The sequence below is a fragment of the Rutilus rutilus genome (assembly GCF_951802725.1).
Source record: "Rutilus rutilus genome assembly, chromosome: 24".
Taxonomy (NCBI): domain Eukaryota; kingdom Metazoa; phylum Chordata; class Actinopteri; order Cypriniformes; family Leuciscidae; genus Rutilus; species Rutilus rutilus.
In genome coordinates this window covers 20,691,789-20,706,109 of record NC_140228.1, presented here as the reverse complement: position 1 = coordinate 20,706,109, position 14,321 = coordinate 20,691,789, and the positions used below count along the sequence as shown (strand labels likewise).

The 14,321-nt window shown below is 36.0% G+C and overlaps 1 protein-coding gene across 1 annotated transcript; it reads left to right on the top strand.

Moving 5' to 3' along the window:
* Positions 1–3,585: 3,585 nt before the first annotated feature.
* Positions 3,586–13,852, top strand: LOC311283743 (uncharacterized protein). The gene is made up of 21 exons (XM_084398404.1): positions 3,586–3,758; positions 3,984–4,127; positions 5,908–6,024; positions 6,523–6,692; positions 6,827–7,715; positions 7,872–7,981; positions 8,075–8,233; positions 8,394–8,435; positions 8,518–8,610; positions 8,721–8,795; positions 9,023–9,111; positions 9,211–9,313; positions 9,396–9,512; positions 9,592–9,743; positions 10,675–10,732; positions 10,859–10,987; positions 11,486–11,563; positions 11,790–11,881; positions 12,030–12,069; positions 12,978–13,214; positions 13,533–13,852. Exons 5-21 carry the CDS (start codon positions 7,367–7,369, stop codon positions 13,809–13,811), a joined length of 2,202 nt encoding a protein of 733 aa, XP_084254530.1. The 5' UTR covers positions 3,586–3,758; positions 3,984–4,127; positions 5,908–6,024; positions 6,523–6,692; positions 6,827–7,366; the 3' UTR covers positions 13,812–13,852.
* The last annotated feature ends 469 nt before the right edge of the window (positions 13,853–14,321 follow it).

The window sequence follows — 14,321 nt, the reverse complement described above, 5'->3', positions numbered from 1 at the left end:
TAACATCACCCCACAGTAAAATAAATTAAATTAGTAAAGCACATACCTTCTTGTTCAGGATTCAAAAAACTATATAATGATATATATAATATTATTCATCATATTATGAAAGACTAAACTAGACTAGAAGATAAACCATGCACAATTTTGGTTTTGTCCCTCTGAATGAAAAAAAACACAAATTCTTGACACATTCACAGTCTGTTACAAAAACTATGTTCTCATGATTCCAATTATGACGTAAGTTGGGGATGTTCACATAGAGCAAGGAGGGAGTGAACATGTGCAGACTTTAGTAGAACACAATGCAAGCAACATTCCAGGCCTTTCTTCAGGCTTCACAAAGTCAGACCAAAGTCACAGACAGGGGAAATAATAGTATACATACATGTAGCTAAATTACTTATTTCCTAGGCTATTTTACTTCTAAATAATAAAATCTTCTACATTCCCTCCTCTGTGGCTTATTTAAGTCCCACTTTCACTATCCTTTTCCAGAGTGTAGTTTCAAAATCCAGCCTCCCTCAGTTATGCTACCAAGTGACTAAATTAAGTCACCCAGTCTCCTTTCCAATGACTAGATTATGCCTTCACACTCTGGAGGAGCATTAGATCCAAACATCTCTCTCCATACATTTTGCTTCCTATCAGTAGTATTTTCTTTTTCTTTCTTTAAAGACTCCAATCCTCCCTAATAAAAAATAAATAAATAAATAAAACAGTGTTATAAGTGTGTGTATTGGTTCAGCATTGCCTGTTATTGTCACAGTTATGTAAAGTATATCAAACATAAACCATGCATTATACTATTAAACCCAGATACTTTGAGCATTGTAGAGGGTCACCCTTGGGGAGGAGTTAGGCTAGCACATACACCCAGGGTTTGACTCATCAATCATCTTCATTATTAGAGGTACTTGAATCAACAATACAGTGTTTGTAAATATCAATTTGGTTTATAAGCCAATCTTAATAATATATGATTTGGTTGCCCTCTAAAATTACTTTTCATTATCTTGATATTTCAGCATTTCCATTTGTTTAACCGTGGTTTTGACAACTAGTGATCTTAATATGGGAAGTACACAACAGAATAATAACCCCCCTTTCAATATTGCAACTCCAAAAAACATTCCTAATTTAGCAAACTATGCTCATGCAGTATATCATGCTTTCCTCCCTGTGCAGTATTATTTGGTAAAAGTGCAACACTGATCTCCAAACATAAGTCATTCTACTTGTTTAATGTAATTGTTGCCCTCCTAATGCACATAAGGCATCAAAATAAATCTCTGATGAGTAAATATAATTGATCCATTCTGCATTTTTGTTTTGCATGATCCATATGAATATTAATTCCAAATAGGGCTGGGTAAAAATAACTCTCATTTGTAATCGCTTCTTACTTTTATGACGGAATATCAATTCTTAAATTTGAAGAATCAATTTTTTTGTCAATCATTTTTAGTTGATGAATGAACAGAACATTGTAGTGCACCTTCTATCCAATAAATCACAATACCCTTTATGCTTTGTTATAAAGTTTCATATTTCAAATTCTATTTTATTACCAAATTTAAACAATAAATACCATTTTGACCATTTCAAATTCTGTCTATTTTATTACCAAATTTAAACAATAAATACCATTTTGACCATGTTTAATGTTGCGTGTTGTAGCTCCTCCTCCAACCTCATTGAAGCTCCTCAGTTCAAGAGGTTCTTAACTGAATACCTTTTCTTCCTTTTTACTAATTTCTAAATAAACTATCCTGAATAAACTAATCATGTCTCATGTAATCACTCAAACTAAGAAAGCTTGAGAGCAATGTTACATTTACCTCATAAAAGTCATTCAATAAACTCAGACAGTTAGAAAAAAATGACTCTAGAAAATAACTTTTTGCACTATATTACATATTCATTAGATGTGCATTTATTTTTCTGTATATCTAAATAAATCTAAGAATCTAAAAGTTTCCTCTATCAACCATTTCAAACACAAAGTTAGCGTTATCTTAGTTAGCGTAACTTAATTATTAAAACTTCCTTGTGTGCAATTTAAGTGTTTGTATACAATTAATTTGAATCTTCAATATTTCTGGAATGAATGCTGCCCCATTATCTGAAATTTCTGATAGTATTTCAAATCTATCTTCTCGGATTCCTTCTCTGTTAGAAATTAAATTTCTGCTCCTGCCCCTCCTCTGCTGATTTCATTGCCTTTACCCATCTATATCATGTCCACATAATCCATTACCAAGTGTTTTGATAGTCCTTCTGATACTGATATATGGCCTATTCGTGTCGCTGTCGCGTCAAGATTACTCTCTGATGCAGTGCACCATGCCATGAGACTCCGCCCAAACGCTGTTCTGATCGGCTGTGGGTTTTGATTGATTTTGATACATCTCGCAGTCGCATCATGTCTAGTGTAAACAAACAAATTATTTGTCGCTGGAATCTTGCCGCATCGTGTCTGGTTAGGGCACGGTGTAAGAGTCCCGACGGTAGGGGAATCCCGGGGGAACGATATAACGATATAAAGTTAAGGAAACTAAACAACCCATATGGAAAAAGTTTGCTAAAAACACCTGTGATTCTTATATGTTCCAACAGAATATTGTAAGGGACATATATGCTGCAAAAACCACATATATAAATTACATAATATTCATGTATTTTTAATCATATTATGTCATATATGTCCTACATACAACTGAAGCCATATAGATTTTCATGATGTAAAAATATAGGAAAATAATGTTAATTTAATATGAATGTCCAGCATGGATGTGTATAAAACACAGTGCAGTTTACCAGTCAGTATAAGGCTGTACTTCACTCATGCTTGTTCTTATCTTGTCCTGAGTCGAGCCCTATGCCTGTAGTCAATCATGGTTATATACTGTATAATCAGCCTTAGATGAAACACAACATTTAAACTACACACACAAGCACACATTTTAATAACAAAATTATTTATTAGAGTGTGTTCTACAAGATACAGTTGCATATTTCACATCTAAATAATTTTCATTTTTAAATCCTGCATCACCAGATTTCATTTTCATTTGTGACAATTTCTCTAAACTTTATCACAGTACAACTATGGTAGCCTATACAACAGTTCTATTCTTAACCTACAAGCATAAAACTTTCCTAAATGTCGAAGTGTTTCTTATGGGTAAAATAAAAAAATCTAAAAAATAATTCAGTGGCTTAGTAAATATCACAACAATAATTAACTTTATTCACTTAATAAAATCTCTGAATATCATTTACTTGATAGTTTGAGATGAACATACCGAAATAATTGACTAAAACTCCAACAATTAATTTTGTCTGAAATTTACAGTTATATTTAAGTTTGAAGTTTTTCACTAAAATAATTTAGTATTTGACTAACCAATTATTTATTTAAAATACACTGAGCTAATATATTTGTGAAATTTCCATCACCATATTTGAGAATGGATAATTAAACTGATCTGTTTCAAGAACCACAAATATTACTTAAATAAAATCAATATTATTAATATTTAACACGCATAAGAAATTAAGTTTACTCAATTAAAACAATGCGCACCTCCCCCTTCCCCCTCCCCCCTCCACTCTGACGTGACGACAGCTCAACGGTTGAGTGAGCGAGCGCGGCGCGCGCTGTTTGAACTCTCTTCAGTCTCCACTCTCCAGAGCAGTTCTCCTCTTCTCTCCTCAGCGGCGCAGAATTGGTGCATTTCCTCTGTGAAATTCAGGTGTGTGCATGTTTTATTTTGTCTATATAATCATTAATGTGCTTCAAATCATTTTATTTAATGCGAAAGAACATACGAGCTAAACGAGTGTCGACTCGCGCCTGTCTTTTCGCATGATTAACGCCTTGCATAAAAAACACACGACTATATTCCTAAAGATAATGAATATAACTAATTTGGATGATAAAATGTCCTCAGAACTGTGCACTGTTTGTTTATTGGCAGGTTATAGAGTCAGTCGCGTCACAGCATCTTTCGGCTGTGAGTGACGCAGGGCGGCGGTGTAAAGTTAGAGGTTCCCCCGCAGAGGCGAGTCCATCTCCGGGTGGAGAAACAGCGCTGATCCGGTGGATACTGGATAACAGACCGGTTGATTACACTTGAATTACTTGAATGTTTAGGCCTAAATGTTTAAGTTTTACTACGAAAATGTTTCTTACATGAGTTTAAATGTAGGCAATATTGTATATGTGTTAAAAATAGTATAAAATATGCTGTATTGCTGTAGGCTACTCATCGACAATAAAGGCCAATGTCATGTAGTTATACCGGTGGTTGTATGGAATATTTTTACAAAGGTTTAACGTTAGAGGAAATAAAAAAGTTAATATTACTGGCATATAAACACAGTTAATATTACTCATAAATATTTGTTTTTAAATGTTTCCCCCCCAATTATTTCTACTCAGTTTTATTTGTTAATGTACCAAATGCAGTTAAGTTACTCAGATCTATTTAATTAGTTTTACTTACATTTACAGTTAATACAGTGTATGTAATTTATTTCACTGCTTAAAAATCGAATTAATATTAATAATAAAGTTTAAAAATGTTTCACCAAACACAAATCATATGACAAGTTTTTAGAGTGCATCACCACCAGAGTTAATATAGAAAAACATATTCCAGCCGATTTTCAACATTTTAATCACTGTTCTAGAAACATATTTGACTCAACTTTGTTCATTTGCAATAATATGTTATGATTTGTTCACAAACAACAGGCCCAGACAGTTCACAATTAATGTAAATACACAGTCTTACAATGTCATTGCTTTATTCTGCTCTTTCAAATCCTGTAGGAAAATTAACAGTCTTCATAAAGGTCAGTGATACTCTGACAGCTAGTAATCCTCGAACCGGCTTCTGCACTGTACAGTTTAAAGGGATACTCCACTTTAAAATGAAAATTCTGTCATCATATACTCACCCTCATGTTGTTTCAAACGGTTAACCTGTATGAATTTCTTTCTTCTGCTGAACAGAAAGGAAGATATTTAGAAGAATGTCAGTAACCAGACAGTTTCTGGTCCCATTGACTTCCATAGTAGGAAAATATATACTATGGAAGTCAATGAGACCAGAAACTGTGGTTACTGATATTCTTCTAAATATCTTCCTTTCTGTTCAGCAGAAGAAAGAAATTCATAAAGGATTGAAACAATATGAGGGTGAGTATATGATGACAGAATTTTCATTTTAAACTGGAGTATCCCTTTAAAAATTTGCCAACTGCATATAAGTGAATCAGATGTTGGTCATCAAAACATGAAATCTGTATGAAACATATAAACAAATGACACAAAACGTGTATAAATTCTATATGACTTTAATTTGACTAGCATATGATTCAATATAAGAACTTTAAATGATTTATATATGAATTTTATATGAGTTTTATATATTTCTACTAATACCATACACATTTGCATACTTTTGTCATGTAAAACTCATATAAGTCTTTTAACAGTATTCATATATAACGCAAAAATCCCCTACAAGTTGTATGTGTGCTATTTAGTATGAAAGTGGCCATAATCGGTCTGATTTTGTATAGGACATATATTGGCCTTATATGAAACACAGAAGGTAATTCTGGCCGATTTAAGTAAGGAAGATATATGGTTGCTGTATATGAACCATGCAGGTTTTTTTCATATGGGACATTTATGATGAAGATTTTGATATCTGACATGCATATACAAATGTGTGCCTGTATCAAGAATGATTAGTGGGTCGTCATGTAGTAATGCCCGTCGTCCCAGAGACTGTTAACATCATGCCCGCTGACTCGTTAAATGCTGTTTACATTTCTACTTACCTGTCTGCATCTCTCTATAACCGTTACACTCTCTGCTTCTATTTGCAGTTGGAACTTTTAAAAGGCCTGATCCAGATATGATTTCTGACAAAGATCTGGAAGTCGACATTGTTAAGGCATGGTCAGATCTGGACAAGTTACTTATAGCGGAAGGACTGATATCAGGTTTGGATATAGTGACATTGATTTTGTACTTAACAATGTATTTAACAATTAAAGGTTGATCTGCTAGCTGCCCGCACCATAAGCATGCCGTCAAAAAAACACGTCTCTGTAGGCAGCCTCGGCTCTGAGATCTGCAAACAAAAACAATTGCTTTCACCACCACTCAAAACCAAAATAAATAGTGTTCCAACCAATCACCGACAGGGGTGGGTGTTGTGAGGTTTTCGCGTGCAGCCGTCATAGGCAGCCGTGCATGAGCGCAAAACCTCACAACACCCACCCCTGTCGGTGATTGGTTGGAACACTATTTATTTTGGTTGAGTGGTTGGTGAAACCAACTGTTTTTGTGTGCAGATCTCAGAGCCTAGGCTGCCTACAGAGATGTGTTTTTTTTGACGGCCTGCTTATGGGGCGGGCAGCTAGCGGATCGTTAGGAAAGATTAGATGAATGTGATCATTTATGTTTGGGCCTGAAATCGCTGATACAACCTTTAATAGGAACATCTGTTGGTCACTCCACTTTGGCACCTTGGATGGGACAGCACACCAGAGTTGGCGAAATTCTACCAAAAACGGAAGTCAAAAAGGCTAGAAAAAAAGATGACATCAAGCATCACCCGAAAAAGATAAACGAGGACATAATACTTGAATTAATTGAATCAAAAAAGGTATACTTTGGGCTAATCTTACTCAGTATACTGTGACTGTATACATACCCCTCCATAAGTTTTTCTCAATATATTTTTTGTTTGACAATGTTTGTTTGTTTCACATGATTTAAATGTCTCTTCTCCATTTACAGCCTCAAAAAAAGGATCTCCAGGATGCTTGCTATGCCCTGGGTGTGTCCTCAGAGGGATCCATCACTGACATGCTCATCAGGCTCCAGGAACTCCTAAACTTTAAGGAGATTTACCCAAAGCTTTTTCTGAAGCTACAGAAAGCTATTATATATATATATATATATAAATTGTAATAACATGAATGTGCTGTTTTCTTTTTTCTTTTTTTTGGTGGCGTTCTTCATTTCTCTTGTGTACATGGTGTTGTGTACTATCTAAACTTCCTCTTCTGGACGGAGTCAGCAAGAGACCACACAGATGGGCTGCTAAGTTTTAAGCACTTTCCAACCTGTTACATTTCTGATGTAGCAGGACAGGTTGCTCGCCACACCAACAACCGCACCAAGCAGCTTTTTTTCCGAACTCATGATGGAAGACTTTGTGCCCCAACCTCAGAAAATATACAACTGGCAGCCAACAAGGATTTGCAGGTTGATTTTCAGTGGGTGAAGAACCTGAGGTCCCCATTACCTCTAGAAGAACAACAGGATAGCGACAGAATGACAGCAAGGCATCCGATTACAGGGACATCTGAAAGGTACTCCTTATATGACCGGTTTCACCAGAAAAATCAAAAACGTCCAGAAGAGAAGTTGAGAAGCCTCAACATCTGCCCCACTTTAAGAACAGAAGTGAACTCATCAGTTGCAGAGCAGTTCAATCGTGAACTCTCAGCTGTAAGGTATTCATTGTGCCAAATGAATGAGGCACACTTCAAACAGACTCTTAGGGTGTTAATTGAGCTGCATAATGACAAAATCAACCAGACTTTTAAGGCTGAAATTGAGGCCATGTGCAACACGCAGTTGTCTATTGGGTTGCATGGGATGCTAGGACTGTACTCTGATGGTAGGTTCCATCAGTATATCATATTAAAAAATAATAATAATGTATAAATTATGGAAGAACTAAAATAATAAAATGACCAACTTTTGTTGCAAAGATTGAAATGTTATACAGAAGTAAACAACCTGTTTTTCATAAAATCTTTAATTCTTTTTTTAGAGGGAAGGAAACCTCTCCAGCCTACTTCTGGTGGCAAACAGAACATCCCACCGGACAGCACTAAGTCTTCCTTTGTAGCACAATTATATGCTATAAATGATAATGATAAGGTAATTACTTAATTACTTGCCTTTTTCATTTTGACTTCAATTACGCTTTAAAGTAAAAGAGTTAACAGCTTTTTTTGTTATGTGTATATAAAGGAAAAGCTGAAGAACTTATTCACTGGAGATCGTGATGAAAATCAAAGCCTGGCTTATATCTCCAGGCAATTTCCAGTGTCAATAAAGGATATCCGTAGTGTTTGCCCACCAGAGTTGTTGGGAGAGTCTTCGTTGACCATGCCATGGTTGAGAGATGATGTAAGTGTAAATTAGTATCTTGTTTTGTAATTTACATTTGAAATTAATTAAACTATAATGAACAAAACTGCTGTGTATGTAAAGCACAAATGTTGTCCTTTTACTTAATAGAAAATTATGTTTTATATTATTAAGTATTAACAATTGTATTGTATTACAGGCAGTTAACTATCGAGTAGCCCAGCTGGCTCAAGAGAACATGGTAATAACTTTTAATTTATCCTCTCTATGACCCTTTTACACCAAGATTGACATAAATATTAATGATACTTTTTATGTTATAGTATGGATCTCTGGGGCATTTTGATTTTATTTTGTGGTACCGAGAATGGTCAAGCAGTGGAGCAGTCAGTGACCAGGTTGTGCAATGCATCCCTGTATGTCCTTTCGTAATTTTCTTTTTTGTATAATAAGAAAAGTTATGAAAAAACGCATCTGCTCTTAACAAGGGGCCCTTTTCCTACATGATGTTGTTGTGGTTTTGTAGGTCTCTGAAAAAATATTCCTCCCTAGAATTGTGGGTGGTCACTCTCCCGAGAGGGGAAACCATTTCATTCTTTGGGTAAGCACCATTATTTACTGGTGTACTCTGTCATTTGACTTGAATAGAAATGCATGTATGCATGTATGTCTGTATGACATTTTTGGCAGAAGTTGTTTTGTTCAACAGCCTATGATAGAGATCATGCAGATGAAGCAAAAGCCATAACCTTGACTTGCATGTAAACTTAAACTAAAACTTTGTTATATGTTTTGGAATGGAATGATGGCAGATGTATTTCTTTGCAGGTGTTTGATGTTCTTGCTGAGCAGATTAGAATCTATGATTCACTTGCAACGTATACAACAATTGGTGATAGTGACATGGACCTCCTCAGGTAAGGGAGCATCACACTGCATACTACATTTATCATGATTTAGTTATGCACTGTGCAAGTATATTTATACTTAACAACTGATACCACCTTCTATTGTAGAAATGTCTTCAGATTTTCTGGAGGCCTTAAAGGTTGGACCATATCATATCCTGTTCAGTGGAAACAACAGGACTCAGATAATTGTGGAATTTTAGTGTGTTCTGTGAGTTGCATGTGAGCTGATTCTTATCCTCTTCTATGGATGTGTAGCTTGTGGTTTGTCATTATATTTTTTTCCCAACTAGGCCGCTGAAAACGAAGTACTACGTCGTGAGGTCACTGCAGAGGCTTTGACTTTAACTCAATGCAGGACTCTCCGTCTGCACCATGCTGCACAAATGATTAAAAATGTGAATCCTGAGGTCAGACTAATCTTATTGTCAAAATCTATACTGGCAATAAGAGAAACACTGTTTAACATCAAAGGTATTTGTTACACAGGACTTCCCATATACAACTGAAGAAATGCTAAAGATGCAAAAGAAAGAACTCAGATTACAGCAAGAAGAGGCAAAGACGATGCACTCCAGTAGCCATTGCCTGGCATGGAAGATAAAAGCATGTTTGTTCCAGAGAGCAACTGGGAAAGCAAGGTATGTGCAGTACAACCATAGATGAAGCAAGACATTGAGTGATTGAAGGTATGTGGTCTTTATACTGGTGTGCTTAACAGTTGACTCAAAGTTGAGTGGTGGTGACAGTGAAGCCTGGTGTCTCTGTGACAACTATGAATATATCATCAACATGATAGTACTTTAAAAGGCATTGTTTAATATTGGTAAAGTGTCACACCTCTGTTTTTCAACAGTGTTTTCCATGACCACATCAAGGAGTACCAATGGGTGCAGTGTGCACAGTTTGTCAAAACTGGCTGCATTTTCAGTGTGCTGGTGTTGAAGGGGACTGGACGGCGAAGGATTTCTTTTGTGACTGCAACATAACTTGTGATTTGTAAGAATAATCTTGTACATGTCGCACATGGCTAGATTATTATAATAATAAAGTTATAATTGCTATAGTTATGTTTTATTAATACTAATGCACATTTCAGAACTGACTCCGCCCCACAATAACTTACCCTCAATGTTGTTAAACTAGTTTTGTTTCAATGTTATTTTCATTTCAAAGTAATGAAATAACACAAAGTGCATAATGCAATCATATCTGACAAAGTTTCATTGTTAAACACTTAAAATATGTATTTGTAGAAATTTAAACATTGATCATGTTTTTGACATTAATTCAATTCAAATTCTGAATTGTGCACAAGTCTGCTAGTGTAATGGCAAGGGGAGCAAGTGATGTTAACACTAGTTAGGCATTGTCCTCGATGTGTCCAAAATTTTTTGAGAAAGAACACCTTTTTTTAAGTTTCAGTGTACAGGGATTGAGTTGTCGAGGCTCAGTCAGGTGGTGAGCCCACGGGATGGCGGCCCCACGTCACTTTTGTTGTTTTGTACAACAAAACATGAAATGTACAGATGTGGTTTACATTTAGGCAATGTTTGTTTTTGTCTTGCACAGAAATGACATCATGGATTGTGTACAAGCAGAAGACATTCTGACAGATAAAGAGATAAAGGTAACAAATAAAATAAAAAATATCCAATGACATGCACAAAGTTTTATTAACTAAATGGCATTTGACAATTATACATGCACTTCAACCTAGTGAAATCTACATTTAAATCTACATGTAATATTACAGGATTTAGAAATAAAGCTGCAGAGTGGACAGATTCTCTCCAACAGAATGTATCTGTGGAAAAATCGAGGATTTGATCCAGCTCTTGAAAAGTTTTACTGGCAACATTTCAGTATATTTAATGATATGAAGGTAAGTGGACTGTTTTTCCCCTTATTTTTACATAAGTCCTGATCTGCGAAGGATGACAAACAATGTTTGTGACAAATAAATTCAGGACTTAAAAAAAAAAAAATCCCTATCAATGTTCACATGTTTTGCTTATCGATTCATTTTCTTTGTAGCCCAAATGTTGATATTTACCACACTGTGAAAACGGATGACATAGAACTGCAGTAATTTCTTAGTTAAGGTTATGGTAATGTGGGGAGGGGAAAACATGCCACTTCCTTATTTGACATTTGACAAAAAAGTCAGATGATGTACTTATGACACCTTTCACTTAGAGATGATTTATAACTTTTATTTTCTTTACATTAGATAATACAAAGCAAGTCTTAAATGACAAGATTTTGGAAAGAGAATGGCAAAAGGGAGGAACGGATAGTCATCGCACTATGCCAGTTTCACCCACATTTTTTGCCTTGTATTGTCAATGTCCTAAGCTATTTTTTTTATTTCCTAATCCAGCGACTGGAAAAAAATGTGTCTGTACCTGGAACTGTAGCTGAGAAGCAGCTATTTATTACCACAGTAATTTTGCCTGAGGTAATACTTGCCTGAGGAGCTTATATACTTTTGATTATTTAGAGAACATGGTTTAAAGAAAATATAACACAAGTATCTCTAATAGTATTTTAATAATTTGAATCCAAACTGCATTACTTCTTTACAAGCAACAATTTAAGTAAAAATAGAAGACTGCAACTTTGCATGTGGTTTGAGGTTGAAGCTGATATTTTTAACATTGTTATTAATGCTTTATTTATATTAGGTTCTGATTCAGTGGTTGCAAAACCAAAACATGTGCAGATACAGAGCCGAATCTGTGCTTCTGAAGTGCACATCTTCCCAGGAAAAGAAAAGGTAAAGGACATTGCTTGCATTGTGGGTGTGCATACATTTATGTGTAACATCACTAAATTCTTTCTTTTAATCGTGATGTAAGTGGGTTTCTAGGTCATGTTAACAACTCTATAATGACAATGTGCCTCCAATTTTGTTTGTTCTCTAGTGCTACAGACATAACATCAGGAGACACCAGAAGCACAGAAGTAAGACATAGTCAAAACCTCATTCAAATATATTAAAGCAGTGGTTTTGATGCCAGAGGCACATGACACAGGCTGGTTTAGTTGCTCTTACCCAACACAATTATTTTTCTGTTTAAAGCCCATTTGACCACCTGATGTTCGAAACTATACAGCTCATAAATAAGAAAAATTAGAAATCTAAATTAATATTAAATTATGATACTTTAAGCTTCACACTAAAAGTTGTTAGCAGATGTTATTTCACATGTATTGAATCCATACATTCAAATAAATTATGTTGATGGATATACACTTATTTGTAAAAAAAAACAACAACTTTGTTTTGGTGATTGGAAAGGACTGTATAATTTGACTGGTCTTTAAATGGTTGTGGCCACCAGGGGGCATCGATTAGAATGCAGTCAAGATGTTCCGTTTAGGTGTTTTATTGAAAAACTTTAAATGTGTGTGTTTGGTTGGTAGTTGCATGCACACAATTCGAGGAACTTGTGAATCAGTACAGTCAGCAACACTCTCTTAAATTATCTATATAAATAAAGATATAGATATAGTCTTTTGACGCCAGCGCTCTCTTCCAAACTTTCTCGAAACTGAAACAGTCTCCTTCCGCGCGCCGACGCTCCTGATTGGCTGATTCTCAAACAGCCAGTTTTATCTGCCTGAAAAGGGTCGTCCTTCGTCGTCACAAACTGGGATCATAGATAGTGTAATTAATCTTAAACAGCTTGTAATCCAATGCACAGAAGCCATCATCATCTCATGGAATGTCAGGACACAAACAGGTAATTCACAAATAGGTTTATTGAACGAGCACAGTACGGATTTAGCAGGGTGAATGATAGATGAATATAAACGGTAACTGGTTGAAGATCACTGAAGAGTTGACTGAATGTCTTATCTGAATGAAGACGATGACGACGAACCAGAGAGACTGGGAACAGGGAGACAAGACGAGGAACCAGGCAGACGAGACGGAGTCCAGAGACGAGACGGAGTCCAGAGACGAGACGGAGACCAGAGACGAGACGGAGTCCAGAGACGAGACGGAGACCAGAGACGAGACGGAGTCCAGAGACGAGACGGAGTCCAGAGACGAGACGGAGACCAGAGAGGAATCGGGATCCGGGGAACAGGTGTCAATACAGGTGGGTAGCAAATGCTGGGAGTCGGGTGGGTCGAAGTAGACCGGACAATGAACAGAGGTTTGTGATGTGGTTAAGTAGTGCTGAAGATGAGGTGCAGAGTGCAAACAGGTGGTGATGATAATCAGTGATAAGGAGAGAGTGAATGCAATTGACAGATGGGTGACAACGGGGAACTGTGACACAAATGTTTATAGATTTTGTTATTTGTTACAAAGATCATTTATTAATGATGTAATGTAAATGCTATAGGCCTACAACTTTGAAGCATTAGTTTATAATTCACTAAATACTTTGACCATGTTTGATCTTTTACAACAGAACAACATTTTTTGGAGAGACCTCATGGCTGCAGCTGATTGGTGCTGCAACACAACATTTCAAGATGCAGTTAAGGTTCCCAGTGTCCTTAACATGCAAAAAGAGAAGCAAATCGAAAGCCTAAAAAAACTGCGGGCTTTCAAGGGTGAATATGATGAAAGGTCTCCTGCCGAACTTTTTACTTTCGCATTTAAAAAAAGACAGGACTTTGAAAAGTTCATGAGTGAACTAGTTGATAAAAAAAAGTATAAAGTCTTTGCAAGATTTGAGGAGCAGTGAGTCCTGCTCAATAGGCTTTATGCACAGCTGCACTATTTCCTGAACTTCAGCCATCTCCTTTGTTTCCTGTCTGCCATTATTGGACAAACTGATTAGTTCAGGTGTGCCTAACTAATGGCAGACAGGAAACAAAGGAGCTGGCTGAAGTTCAGGAAGTAGTGCAGCTGTGCATAGAGCCAATTCATGTTTTATATTTTGTTCATATGTACCCATATGGCGTCCCGTTCATTCTTCTGTTCCCAAAGGCCCCATCATGTAATTGCTTATTAAAATGTAGCATTTACTTATCTACTGTTTGTCCTTGTGTTTTATTCTTGGTCTCACCTTTGTCCTGTTGTTTATATCCTGTTGTTTATAGTCATGTTTCATAACTAATTCATCAAATAAATCATTAACTAATCAATTACTAATTGCTTGTAAATTACTTGTAACGGAATTAGGGCTGCACGTTTTCAAGTTTTTCATTAACCGTTAACCGAGGCCCTTAGCGGTTAATACTCGGTTAACCAT

What these genes read in the sequence shown, in the direction of transcription:
- LOC311283743 (XM_084398404.1), top strand. Translation starts at nt 7,367, where the DNA reads ATGACAGCAAGGCATCCGATTACAGGGACATCTGAAAGGTACTCCTTA. An exon ending in TGCCATGGTTGAGAGATGAT is followed by an intron (nt 8,234 to 8,393) that starts GTAAGTGTAAAT and finishes ATTGTATTACAG; the next exon opens with GCAGTTAACTATCGAGTAGC. An exon ending in GAGACACCAGAAGCACAGAA is followed by an intron (nt 12,070 to 12,977) that starts GTAAGACATAGT and finishes ATCTGAATGAAG; the next exon opens with ACGATGACGACGAACCAGAG.